Consider the following 12,950-nt stretch of genomic DNA (forward strand, 5'->3'; position numbering starts at 1 on the left):
TTTTACATACCACCACTGCTGACCACATTTTCTGGGGATTTCTGCCTTGCTTATCTGTAAATGGCTATTTCCGGCCGTACATAAATGTAGCATAGCTACAGGCAACCGTCTGATGGCTACAGGTCAGTGGGAAGAATGCTGAGTCATTGTTGCGTCAGTCCGCTCCGCCTGACGACATCACGTGTGTGAAACCAGGAGGGCGTACATATGTAGCTACAACACATCCCACTGAGAAGCAGACAACGACCTAACTATCCGAGTTCACCTCGCTGTCATCCCATCACAGAGCTACACATTAACCGAGCCGAGGCTAGCCGGCACTAGCTAAGTAACGGCAACTCGTCGGGTTTTTTTCCGGAAGAACAGCCATATCAGCCCTCGGGTGTGCTTCACCGAGCTAACAAGACATTATCAAGTGATGAGCAGGGGCCTCTTTCTTCTGGATGCCGTACTAAGGTTACCGACAGGGCACGCCGCTTAACAGCACCAAGAGACTCTGCTTCAGCCTTTGACCTCTCGGACAGCACCTTAAGGATCCAGGCTCTGCCGTTTGTTTGGACCGAGACTTCATGCTAGCTCCGTGCGAGTTGGACATACTAGCTAGCTAGCTAACGAACGCTCGGCCTGCAGGTTCATATAAGACACCAGCCGTCAGATCACACTTCCAGCCTGTCTGTGCGATGGGTTTACTGTCCCAGGGGTCTCCACTGAACTGGGAAGAAACCAAGAAGTATGCCGACCACATCAGAAAGCACGGCATCATTCAGTTTCTCAACATCTACAACAAGGTGAAGGAACGCCAGAGAGATGTGTTGAAATGGGGCGATGAGGTAAGAAACGAGCTTTTGTACTTAAAATGATCCAACATGTGGAAAGAGCTGCTGCTGTGTGTTAATGCCTTAGATCTGTCTGTCATGATGCAATAGTGGCCTTTTATTGATTTAGAAAACTATTTTTGCTGTTTTTACAGTAACTGCCGAAAACAAAAACGTTTAATTCAAATGAATCTGCAACTTTCAATATTGTGATTTTTATTTTATTTTTTTATTTTTGCGTGTACGGAAGGTGCTGCCATGACATTTTCTACTATGTATAACAGTTAACTTTATTATCCCTACGTAAGTTGATTGAAAAGGTAATAGTTGTTACTGGTTGCATTTCCCAGTCTTAGTGTCAGCATAGTTGCTAATAGTTATTCAGTAGTTAAAATAAACCGCTGATTATAACAATTCATTTTGAGTATTACCAATTGTTCAGTCTCCTAGTAACTGACTAATAATGCTAATAATCCAAACAGTACTACTGCTAATTCAGGGAGACACTCCCTGTTTAGTAAACATTAACACAACACCTGCTGTACTGTACTATTTGTTAACCTACAGATTGTGGGCTCTTCTATTGCAACCTGAGGCTTTTGTCTTTTAGTCAGAACTTAACACTAGTTTTTGCCCGCCACCAGTCCACAAAACTTCAGCGTGCTACAGCTTGAACAAAGTGTTTTGATTTCGAACAATGTGGAATGCTGTTGTTCTAGATTAATCCCTCTTTCAGACAGGGGATTACAGGGCTGCAGAGTCAAAGTCAAGGAAACATAACTGATGAATTGGAATGGATGTGATGGGGTCCCACTCTGATCTTGAACGCGTCTGCTTTGTGCTGTAGTCTAGCGCGGCTTAAAAACTTGGTTTAGAGGTTAAAAGAATGTGTTGAACGAATAAAGCCGTGGCTGTAAAGCAGTGTCTGAATGTTTGACTGATAATGTGTCCTGTTTTTATTATTTACTTTTAAGGTTGAGTACATGTTGGTGGAATTGGATGACAAGGATGAAAAGGTTCGACTTGTCCTGAACGGCGGAGATGTTTTGGAAACTCTCCAAGACCAGGGTGAAAAGATAAACCCCAAGTAAGTAAGCTCGCCACAGACTACATATTAAAATATGTAGATGTCTCCATACTGTGTAATTTTAAAGGAACACGCCAACTTATTGAGACTTTAGCTTATTCACCGTATCTCCCAGAGTTCGATAAGTCCATACATACCCTTCTCATCTCCGTGCGTGTCGTAACTCTGTCTGATGCACCCACCGCTAGCTTAGTTTAGCCCAGATCCTGGAGGTAACCGGCTCCAACTAGCCTACTGCTCCCAATAAGTGACAAAATAACACCAACCTTTTCCTATTTACATGTTGTGATTTGTATAATCACAGCGTGTACAAATAACAAAGCACTGCTTGGGCGGAGTGATTAGCGCAACACCTGAAAAGCACGGTTACCTCCAGGATCTGTGATAAGATAGGCTAGCAGTGGATGTGCCAGACAGAGTTACGACCCGCACGGAGATGAGAAGGGTATGTATGGACTTATCTAACTCTGGCAGATACGGTGAATAAGCTAAAGTCTCAATAAATCGGCGTGTTCATTTAAGCGAGAAAGACCATAAGTTACTTAGATCATTTTGTTTTTGTTTCCTTCCTCCAAATACGCATTTGTATCTTGCAAAGACATGCATGGTTCAAGTGAAAGTTTTTTGTCTATAAGTAATCATACTCACAAATAGATCAACAAACTCAGTTATAGCAACACTTACATTCTTAATCTGAATGACATTTAAGTAAATGCCACACCTCAAATGTCAAGTGGCAGTGCTGTTGTTACATTAATGGTTTGTTTTGGATCACAGTGGGCTATTGACGGGCTGATAGTAAAGCCTTGGCCTGATATGTATAAGTAGGGGCAAGACTAGACTCTGTATAGAGGTTAAATCATCAGGTGTCATCACGCACACTTACACAGGTATTTGTTTTGTAACCACTAAAGCCACAACATTCCCATCATTATTTTATGCTTGGCAGACAAGACTTCTTCTCAGGATTGTGTTGATCCTGTTTGATTGCAAAAAAAAATGTTAACAGGGACAGTTGATGATGGACACAGCTCTCAAGAGAAATGCACTACACTGTAGCTGCTCAGTTAAGGGTTGTTTGGCTAAAGTTCTTCAGTTGCTGCATAATCTATATTGACTTTTAGGATTTTTTTCTTTATTTCTCTGGTTGTTGTGAGACGTGTGGTCCATTGCTTTGGTTGCTTTCTGCACTTTATTTTAGTAGCTCACTCCCACTGTAACATCCACATTAGGACAAATCCCTCTGGCATGTAATTCTCATAGCTCCACCCAACTTCAACGTAAACAGATCTCTAATCAGCTAGATAGAACACCTGGATCGGCGTAAGCAGTACAGCAGAGGCAGGCAGCATTGCCCTGTTAGTCTCACCGCGTTCTATTAAAATCTATCAAAATCACGGCAGTTATTGCCATTAGAAGCAGCTACAGCTCTGAGTTCTTATGAGTGTGTCTCCTCTAGCTTTACACACCTACGTCTTCCCTGTGACAGATCCCCTCCGACTCCTTAAAGTGGGTCGGGAAATGTCAGCAACCTGTTATTATTTATGTGATGAGCAGCGTTCTTCCTCACATGTTAGTATTTAGTCCAAAAATGGAAGATGTTTGGAACCAACAAGTCTCTTATTTTGTAGAACTCTGAGGAAGACAAATCCCCTAAAGTGTAAAACAGCACTTAATGATTGACCGAGAGAATGAGGAAAAAGAGTATCTGGTCTATTAAGACAAACATGGAACCTTTTTAACTAGAGCTGCAAAGATTAATCGATTTAGTTGTCAACTTTTAAATTAATCGCCAACTATTTTGATAATCGATTAGTCGATTTTTTTTTTTAAGACAAAAGTAAAAATTCTTTGATTCCAGCTTCTTAAATGTGAATATTTTCTAATTTCTTCTATCTTTGAGTTGTGGACAAAACAAGACATTTGAGGATGTCATCTTGGGCATTTGGGAAACACTGATCCACATTTTTTATCATTTTCTGATATTGTATAGACCAAATAACTAATCAACAGATTAATCGACTGAAAATAATTGTTAGTTGCAGCCCTACTTTTAACACAAGATAATTAGTCTTATCCTATTTTAAAAGGTTACGTATTTGTCTTAATAGAACCGAAAGTCCTTTTGCTTTTGATAGTGTTAGTGCACTCTGTGTCCCAGAGAAGGTTCAGTGTTTCATCAGTTTGTTATACCCGTCATTTTGATTTATACCCCGACATACGTTTCTATCTTGTACATAGCATGTAGCCCACATAAAGTTCCTGAAACCTTATGGAATTGGATTTACTTTGAGTCACTGTGGACTGCAGGAATTTTATATTGTGTGCATTTTAACATCATCTCTGGTCTGGAAACATCTCAGAGATAAAAGGATCTGAGTTCAGTTTGAAGGATTTAAAAAAGAATAAAATGTCCCTATTGAGCTTGGATTTTTTTGTGGCTTTAAGGGAAATAGTCATTTTAATGAAGTCGAGACAAACTGTGAAAAAAGTGAACCTATTTTTTCAGCGGTGTCTTTTTTTTTTTCAACATAACTGTTGAGATGGTAAAAAAAAAAGAAAGTTGAAACTTTTACAAAAGTGCTCCAGATAAATCCTACAAAATGTATTGTATAGATGATGTGAGGATATTTGGCCTGTGCACATAACAATCAGAGCTCCTCCTCCTGGAAATTCCATTTGCATGTCCAAACTATAGTAACATTTCTTTAAAAAAGAATTCTCTGCAGGCGATGTAAAAGTGTTTGTACAAGCTCGCGGCGTGTTATGCTTGCTTGCTGCCCATGACGTCGGTCTGAATCTGTGGAGCCAACTTCAACCAGGGGAAATACCAGTGGCAGTGGGAATAGTAGAGCCCATGCATTCCTCATTACTGCCCCTCTGTTGCACACACCAAAGAGCACGCTCTGGAGCACAAATACGTCGTGTTTGTTTGCCGTGCCAAGTTTACGGCAGACATACAATAAAGGGAGAGCGCTCAGTTTATTCAATCAAAAAGGTCATTGTGATACCGAGATCAGGGGCATTTTCTCAATGGCCTCCTTTCTTGCTGTCCTATAAAAGTAGAATGTTCTGACAACACTTTTCATATTTGTGCAGTCACCCCACACTTTGGAGACCAGAGTATGGCAGCTACATGATTGAAGGAACCCCAGGGCAGCCGTACGGCGGCACGATGTCAGAGTTCAACACTGTGGAGGGCAACATGGGGAAGAGACGACGAGAGGCCTCATCGGTCCTGAACCAGAATGAAACCCTCTGCACCATCACCTCGTTTCCAAGGTGCTTTGCTTTTACATTGACCAAGTGTTTGAACCCTTGTTGATAACGGTTAGTGGAGATCAGGACCGTGTCCCTTTTTTAATAGGTATGTATGTTTTGATCCTTTTTATTTAGGTTAGGTTGCCCAGGTTTCACCAAACCAGAGCACCGGCCGACCCCTGTTGAAAAGGGAGTGTCGAAGTCACTGTTTTTCCCAGATGAAGCCATCAACAGACACCCAAGATTCAGGTAGGCTTCATTATTCTAGCTTCCTACAGCCTGCACGTGTGTTTGACTCACAGTTTATTATTAAATTACAGGATTGTTGACCTTTACTCATGATGAGCAAAATCAGCAACTTAATAAACATATAATTGTGTATGTTATGTATGGTATGTATGTATGCACTGAGAAAGGCAGATTGTTCCAGTAGATTATGACTATAGACTATAAGTGTTTGTGTTTTCAGTACCCTTACCAGAAACATACGTCACAGAAGAGGAGAGAAAGTCGTGATTAATGTGCCAAGTAAGTTTGAATGAAATGACAGGTATGAACAGTACTATATATAACTATAATATAGTTTTTATCATAAAAACATCAATAACAACCATTAACAGTACATTTAAAAAAAAACAAAAAACAACATGTTGACATTATTCTAACTGCATGTTATCTATCTATCTATCTATCTATGTATCTATCTATCTATCTCTTCTTGTGTTTCAGTCTTCAAAGACAAGTGCACTCCATCTCCATTTGTGGAGGAGTTTCCTGAGGATGATGGTGAAGCAGCGAGGGCAGCTCTGCCTGATCATATCTACATGGACGCCATGGGCTTTGGCATGGGCAACTGCTGCCTGCAGGTACTGAATGAACTGAGTCAGTCTCTGTTGCCTTTTAACAATCCTTTTGTTTTCAAACGGGAATGTAAAACTTTACTATCCCAATAAGTGATTTATAAATGTACTTCAGCCCCTTTTTTTCATGCTTTTGCAGGTGACATTCCAAGCTTGTAGCATTGATGAGGCAAGATATCTTTATGACCAACTAGCAACATTCTGCCCCATAGTGGTGAGTCGATAAATGAAGCTTCCTGTCAAATATTACGATTATTTACTTGGCCTCTTCTTCATCTGGACTCGTATATAACTAATAATTAATTAACTGAATAACTACTCAGTGTTATCCTATAATCTAAATAAATCAGAGATAGAAGATTGTGTGGCTTTGTTTCTTGTTCCCATAACTTCATAAAACACTACTGAAACTCTCTTTCCAGATGGCGTTGAGTGCGGCCTCCCCCTTCTACAGAGGCTTTGTGTCAGATAATGATTGTCGCTGGGAAGTTATTTCTGCCTCGGTGGACGACAGGACGCAGGAGGAACGCGGGCTCAAGGTGAGCAGGCAGAGCTGATCCTTGATTAGCGTGCAAAAAACATGCTTCAGTCGAGCCATTATTTTGTGAATTGGTTTTGTTTAGTTAAACCTCATTATTTCTGCCTGTCACTTTTCATTATTGACACTATAGTATATTTATTTTGTCCAGTGTAAGAAATGCTGCTGTTGCCTCTGTATTACTGAATTACTGGAGCTTGGTATGTGTTTACCTAGATGAATACCACCATAGACCTGCATCTTTAAAAATTTTCTCAAGCAAAAGGCAAAAGCATATCACAGTAAAGTGTTTATGCTTAAGGTTTGTATTTTGAGGATAATGTTTAAAAAATTACTTTTCCTTCAAAGCCTTTGAAAAACAACAAATACCGGATCTTCAAGTCAAGATACGATTCAATCGACAGCTACCTGTCTAGTTGTGGTGAGAAGTACAATGACATTGATTTGACGATAGATGAGGAGATCTACAAGCAGCTGCTGGATGCAGGTACTGTGGAGGAAGTGATATGTCTAAAATACTGTCATCAATAGAAATATTCAACTTCACAGTCAGATTCCACTAATAGATGCTTGTGCAGTAATGAAATAAAAAATCCGCTTGCTGTGTGTAGGAATTGACAAGCTTCTGGCCCAGCACATAGCACACCTCTTCATACGAGATCCACTCTCCGTCTTTGAGGAGAAAATCCACTTGGATGATGAAAACGAGTCCGATCACTTTGAGGTGATTAGAAGAAAGCCAACCATGTGTCAAAACACAATACAGGCTTACTTCCAGCGTAACTGAGTATTTATTCAAACTTGTCTTCCTGCAGAACCTTCAGTCGACCAACTGGCAGACGATGAGGTTCAAACCTCCACCTCCGAACTCCGATATCGGCTGGAGAGTTGAGTTCCGCCCCATGGAGGTAAATACAACTGACCAGGCCGTTAGTTGTAATCTGTGTTTTATATTCGATGACATGGCCTTTCAAATACAGACAAACACATGATGGTTTTATCTTTCAGGTGCAGCTAACTGACTTTGAAAACGCTGCGTATGTGGTCTTTGTCGTCCTGCTCACCAGAGTGATCTTGTCTTATAAACTCGACTTTCTGATCCCATTGTCAAAGGTAAAAACAACTCAACATTTTTACAGTGTTTTATAAAATGTTGAAAGGAATTAGATTAAGGAAGTAGCACATAAAAATATACTTTGCATACAGTGCTCCGATACAGTAATCCCTTGTCTTTCTTTAGGTTGATGAAAACATGAAGGTTGCTCAGAAGAGAAACTCTGTCCAGGAGGGCATGTTTTACTTCCGAAAGGACATCTTTAAAGGTGGGTTAGAATAAAAAGCACAACGTAGGGTCAGTGCTAAAAGCCTCACATAGGAGGAGCTGATCCATTTGTATTTTGGACCAATAGGCTGCAACCCAGTCCTTGATGGCACAGCCTCAGCTGAGAACGGCTTGGAGACTGATGGTGCTAATGAGGAGTACACTCTAATGAGTATCGACACAATCATCAACGGAAAGGTAATTATTGGCTTACACTTGATGACAATATCTCAACAACTATTGGATGAATACAAACATGCACGGTACCCAGAGGATGAATCCTGCTGATCTTTGCTAGCACCACCATGACGTTGACGTTTGTAGGTTTGACGCCTGATTGATCTTGACAACTATTGGATGAATTACCATGCAATTTGCTACTCTGGAAATCCAGAGTTCTCGCGAGAGCACAATTTGAATTTGCTCAGTGAGTTACTGTGGCAATGAGTAATGATGCTCATTAACTATGCCCTTGTAGCCGAGCTGCACCAATCACATCGGTGTATCTGATATAGGCGGGCCAGAGGCGAGCTAAACAGATGACGACAGTTTAATCTACCAGTTAGCTCCTCTGGTAGCTAAGCGTATGGGGCTCTGGATACGTCACCCCGTGTATTGTTGTGATTGGTCGTAGTGTTATCCAATTGCGTGCAGTGAGATTTTCAAATGCATGCTTGGTGCTGCCCCTCGAGTTGGGCCATTTTCATTAGGGGTGGGCGATACTGGGAATTTTGGTATTGATCCGATACCAAGTAAATACAGGGCTAGTATCGCGGATACCAATACTTTTTACTTGTAACGCATGAACTCATCACGACAGTACCCATCCAATACCAATACTCATCTTGGTATCGATATTTAGATCAGTACGCCCAGCCCTAATTTTCATTACTCAATGACAGACCCTTAGTCTTTTGGATTTGGGTCTGGATTTCCAGGCTAGAAATTTGCTACAAACATTCAGGTTCCCCTCAGGAATAACTCTAACAACTTTCACTTTCATGTAGCCTCAGCTGTACTTTGTGTTTAGTGCGAATTAACAATTGTAACACATTAAACTTGAGTTGGAATAATGGGAGGTTTTTCCTGTTCCTCCCATTCTGTCGACATTGCGTGATTGTATTGAGTTCAAATCACAGCTGGGCATTAGTACAGTCTCACAGAGCCGCTAGCATGGCTGACGAATCCCAATCTTGTTTTAAGTCCTCTAACAATTACTGCTGTTTTCTTCTGTTTTTATCACTAGGAGGGAGTATTTCAAGGGCTTATACCAATCCTTAACTGCTATCTGGAAAACATGGAAGTGGATGTGGACACCAGGTGCACCATTTTGAATTATCTGAAGCTCATCAAGAAACGTGCCTCAGGTAAATTTGCATTAAAGGGCAAAACTTAATGTTCTCATAAGCCAAAAGCAGATTTTTTTTTTTCTTCTTTTCTTTATGCAGCTTCAACTCTGAGCACAACTCCTAATTTTTCTTATCTGAAACAGGCGAACTGATGACCATGGCCAAGTGGATGAGGGAATTTGTTGCCAAGCACCCACAGTATAAGCAGGACAGCGTCCTAACTGACAAGATCAACTACGACCTGTTCAGGAAGTGCGACAAGATTGCAAAAGGTGAAGAACAGTGCCCGGAGCTCATTGGAAACCCAGTAAACCGGTTTAAATGAGAAGCGCTGCAGAATTGCACCACCATTATACAAACTCGCATGTAAAGAAAGACCAAATGTGTGGCTCAGAACTAAAGCGGTCCAATTTTAAGCGAATGCAAAACAGCATGTATGTGTATATATACAGTATCAGATTTTTATGATTACAGAATTTTTTTAATAGGGTTAAGACATGCAAAAGGTTGTGTAATAGAAATCAGATGTGTATTTATTTTTCTCTGGAAATAAAAAGGTATCTGTGTGAGAATATAAATGTAGCAAAGAGTTGTACAGTAGTCTACTTTTAATCTTGTGTTCTATAAATACTGTACTTCCGCTCTTTAAAACATTACCATGGGCATATTTTTTGTTCTGGGTATGAGCTTTCTTTGCTTTTTGCAGTGAGAGATATATATATATATATATATATATATATATATATATATATATATATATATATATATATATATATATATATATATATATATATATATATAAAATTTTTTTTTTATTTCTTTTGCATTTTAAGAGAATTGTTTGCTTTGCTCTGCTGACATTGTAGTGGGACCTTAGAGGTAGTGTTGCATTCAAGTGGAAAAGGTGAACCATTGTTTGCAATGTGATGCTGCTTCAAAATAAATCTGCACAACAGGAGTCAGTCTTCTTACAATTTCAGTGTATAGTATATGTATGTACTATAGTGTTTTATGGAATGCTTTTTATTTAAATGAGCCAAATAGGAATTTAATTTAGCCACCACAAAAGCATCCACATCAAGCTTGATCTTGATCAGCCTTCAAAAAAAAAAAAAAAAAAAAGTCTTGAAATCTGTCAACTAGCTACATTAACAGCATTTTGATTGATACGGCTGCAGTGAGCAAATTCACATTATTTGAATGGTGGATAGCAACCAGGAGCCGACAGTCTGTTCTCCGCAAGAATTTACTTGTGTCCTGAATAAAGGACCTGTTAAGTAAACCAAATGTTTACCACATATGACAAACTGTAATAGGCTATGTTGAGATATGTAGTTGCGTTTGGGCGGCTTTGCCAGTCCTGGCCTCCCTGAAGAGAGCTTGAAGGTCAGGGTCTGACAGAGCAAAACAGCTGAAGCTGTTTGAAGTGCGTCTCTCCACAATCTTACCACTATGTCACCTTTCCATAATCTTAAATACAGCTTCTATCACTAAACGCATCAGTTATTCAGTTAAATCCATCACAGCATCTTTTTAACTGGTTTTGTAGTCAAAAACAGCACACAAACTACAGTAATGCTTTGAGCAAGGGTGGATTTAGTGAAACCATTTTGCTAAATGCAATCGTTGCTAGTCCCAAAAAACTATTTGGACTCAGATCTTTGCGGTTAACAATGCCACAGACCTAAAGGACAAATGAGAATTCCTAATGAAGTTATACAAATACCCTTAAGTCAGTTAGAACAAGACATGAAGAAGTAACTGTGGTGAATACAAAATGTGTACAATCCTAAAAAAAAGCCCAGAGGACTTAAACAGCAGGGAAAATTAAAGAATCAGAATGTGGATAGCATATGCCTGGCTTGCTAGTGTTTATAGCCATTAGCTTGCCAGCTACAGCAGTTCACTAAGTAGCACTGTAAATAGTCCTTACATCACCAACCTTAGTAACACTTCCTATTTCACTATTAATTTGGCTTTGGCAATGTGACCCTGTCTTCCTGTGCACCATTTTATATACACCACCCTTCCTTTCTTTCCAACTGCTCCTCCTGGTGGACACACACACACACACACACACACACACACACACACACACACACACACAGATACCCTCTTACGCATGCCAAAAAAGAAGATGCTCTACACTTAGCATTTGTCTTAACTTACTTCTTCTCAGAAAAGAAAAAAAAAACACAAGTTACACGCAGAAAATCAAATGCAGCTGTTTGGAAAGCCAAGAATGATAGAGAGCAGACAGGAAGGCTAAAGATGTTCCTGACCTTTGAGGTGCAGTAATACTGGAAATGTCCAACAGCAAATACCTGAACATTTTCATCCACAAGGTGGTGGTATTGAACCACAGCTATACATAACACTGAGCTGCAGTGACAAATAAGAGTAAGAGCATTGCCTCAATATGGCCTCTTGGACCAGATAATGATTATGGCTGGTACAGCCTCCCCATTAGAATGGGATATGTGTATGCATTAGTGTGTTTAAATAGTTGTTCTTCAACACAAACATGCTTTGACGATAAATGTTTAGAAACATTATCGTCGTATCACCAACAGATATTGAAACAAAACTTAGTCTCAATAGGATTTTGGGGAGAATATAGTAATATGAAAACAGCGAAATTACCATAAAATAGTTCACAAATACAAAGTAAAATTTAAAAAAAGGTATTAGAGACACTTAATGTGAAAACATGTTTAAAGCAATAAATATGCAGCAGGTCAGTGAATGTTACAGCCATCTGTCCCCACTAATCCCGAGGACAAATAGGTTTTTTTCACAGCAGACATTTTGGCTTGTTATAGAAAGCGCAGGTGTTACTTGTAACATTTATGGCTCTGATCAAATCGAGTGTGTAAGCCAGTGACAGTGAGCCAGCATGCACAATACCCGGACCCTGAAGCTGAAGCAGCTAAATTGAATTCAGCCATAATTCCTTTTATTATTTACACTTGTGCTAATCTGCTCTCAGAAAATAGGCTCTCAGTGATCTGATCAGCACCGATGCAATATGTACACTGGATTTTTTCTAGAAACCATACACAGAGAAAGTCAGTCATGCCAGTCTAGTAGCGTGTTGAGCAACCTGCCAATGGCATGTGCCTTATGAAAACCTTAAAGGGGAACTCCACTGATTTTACATATCAAAGTCTGTTTACAGGTGTTGGGGAGTACTACTGCATATGTGAAACAAGTTGTATGAAGCCTTTTGTGGCTTCAGAGGGAAAAAGTCTTATAAAATACAGATCAACGTTGGTGGAAGCTGAAGACAAGTTTGAAAATGAAAGAAATCAGGTGTGGAGATAGAAAGTACCAGATCTTAGTGGTACAGTTTTCATCTCTGTTTGAGGCTACATTAGCCACTACTTGCAGAAGATTGTGTTGCTAAACCCTCCTCCAAAGCGCACTGAAGGAGAGTCTGGCTACTCCACATAGCATTTGGGGATGAGAGGAAAACGTTCTCTGGTTTAATGGCATTTCTTTAAACCAATCAGAATCGTCACTTGCAAAATAGTTGTGCATGATAAAACTCAGATTGGACAGCTAGGCTAGCTAGCTGTCTCCATTTACCCTGCAGAGATCTGAGGAGCAGTCAAAAATAGTCCTCATTAATTTACCGAATTTAAAATTCCATTACAAAGAAAGCCGAAAATACATGCATCCGGTGGAATTTCCTGCAGCACCGGAGCAATCCCGGAAGT

At 39.9% G+C, this 12,950-nt stretch overlaps 1 protein-coding gene across 1 annotated transcript; it reads left to right on the forward strand.

Annotated features, from left to right (window-relative positions):
* Positions 1–95: 95 nt before the first annotated feature.
* On the forward strand, positions 96–9,809 carry gclc (glutamate-cysteine ligase, catalytic subunit). The gene is made up of 16 exons (XM_028603371.1): positions 96–830; positions 1,790–1,902; positions 5,002–5,184; positions 5,299–5,412; positions 5,633–5,691; positions 5,893–6,029; positions 6,163–6,237; positions 6,446–6,562; positions 6,910–7,048; positions 7,173–7,285; positions 7,377–7,469; positions 7,570–7,674; positions 7,802–7,883; positions 7,971–8,080; positions 9,129–9,249; positions 9,375–9,809. The coding sequence occupies exons 1-16, from the start codon at positions 681–683 to the stop codon at positions 9,554–9,556; spliced, it is 1,893 nt and encodes a 630-aa protein (XP_028459172.1). The 5' UTR covers positions 96–680; the 3' UTR covers positions 9,557–9,809.
* Positions 9,810–12,950: the final 3,141 nt, after the last annotated feature.

This window comes from Perca flavescens, chromosome 17 (assembly GCF_004354835.1).
Source record: "Perca flavescens isolate YP-PL-M2 chromosome 17, PFLA_1.0, whole genome shotgun sequence".
Classification (NCBI taxonomy): Eukaryota; Metazoa; Chordata; class Actinopteri; order Perciformes; family Percidae; genus Perca; species Perca flavescens.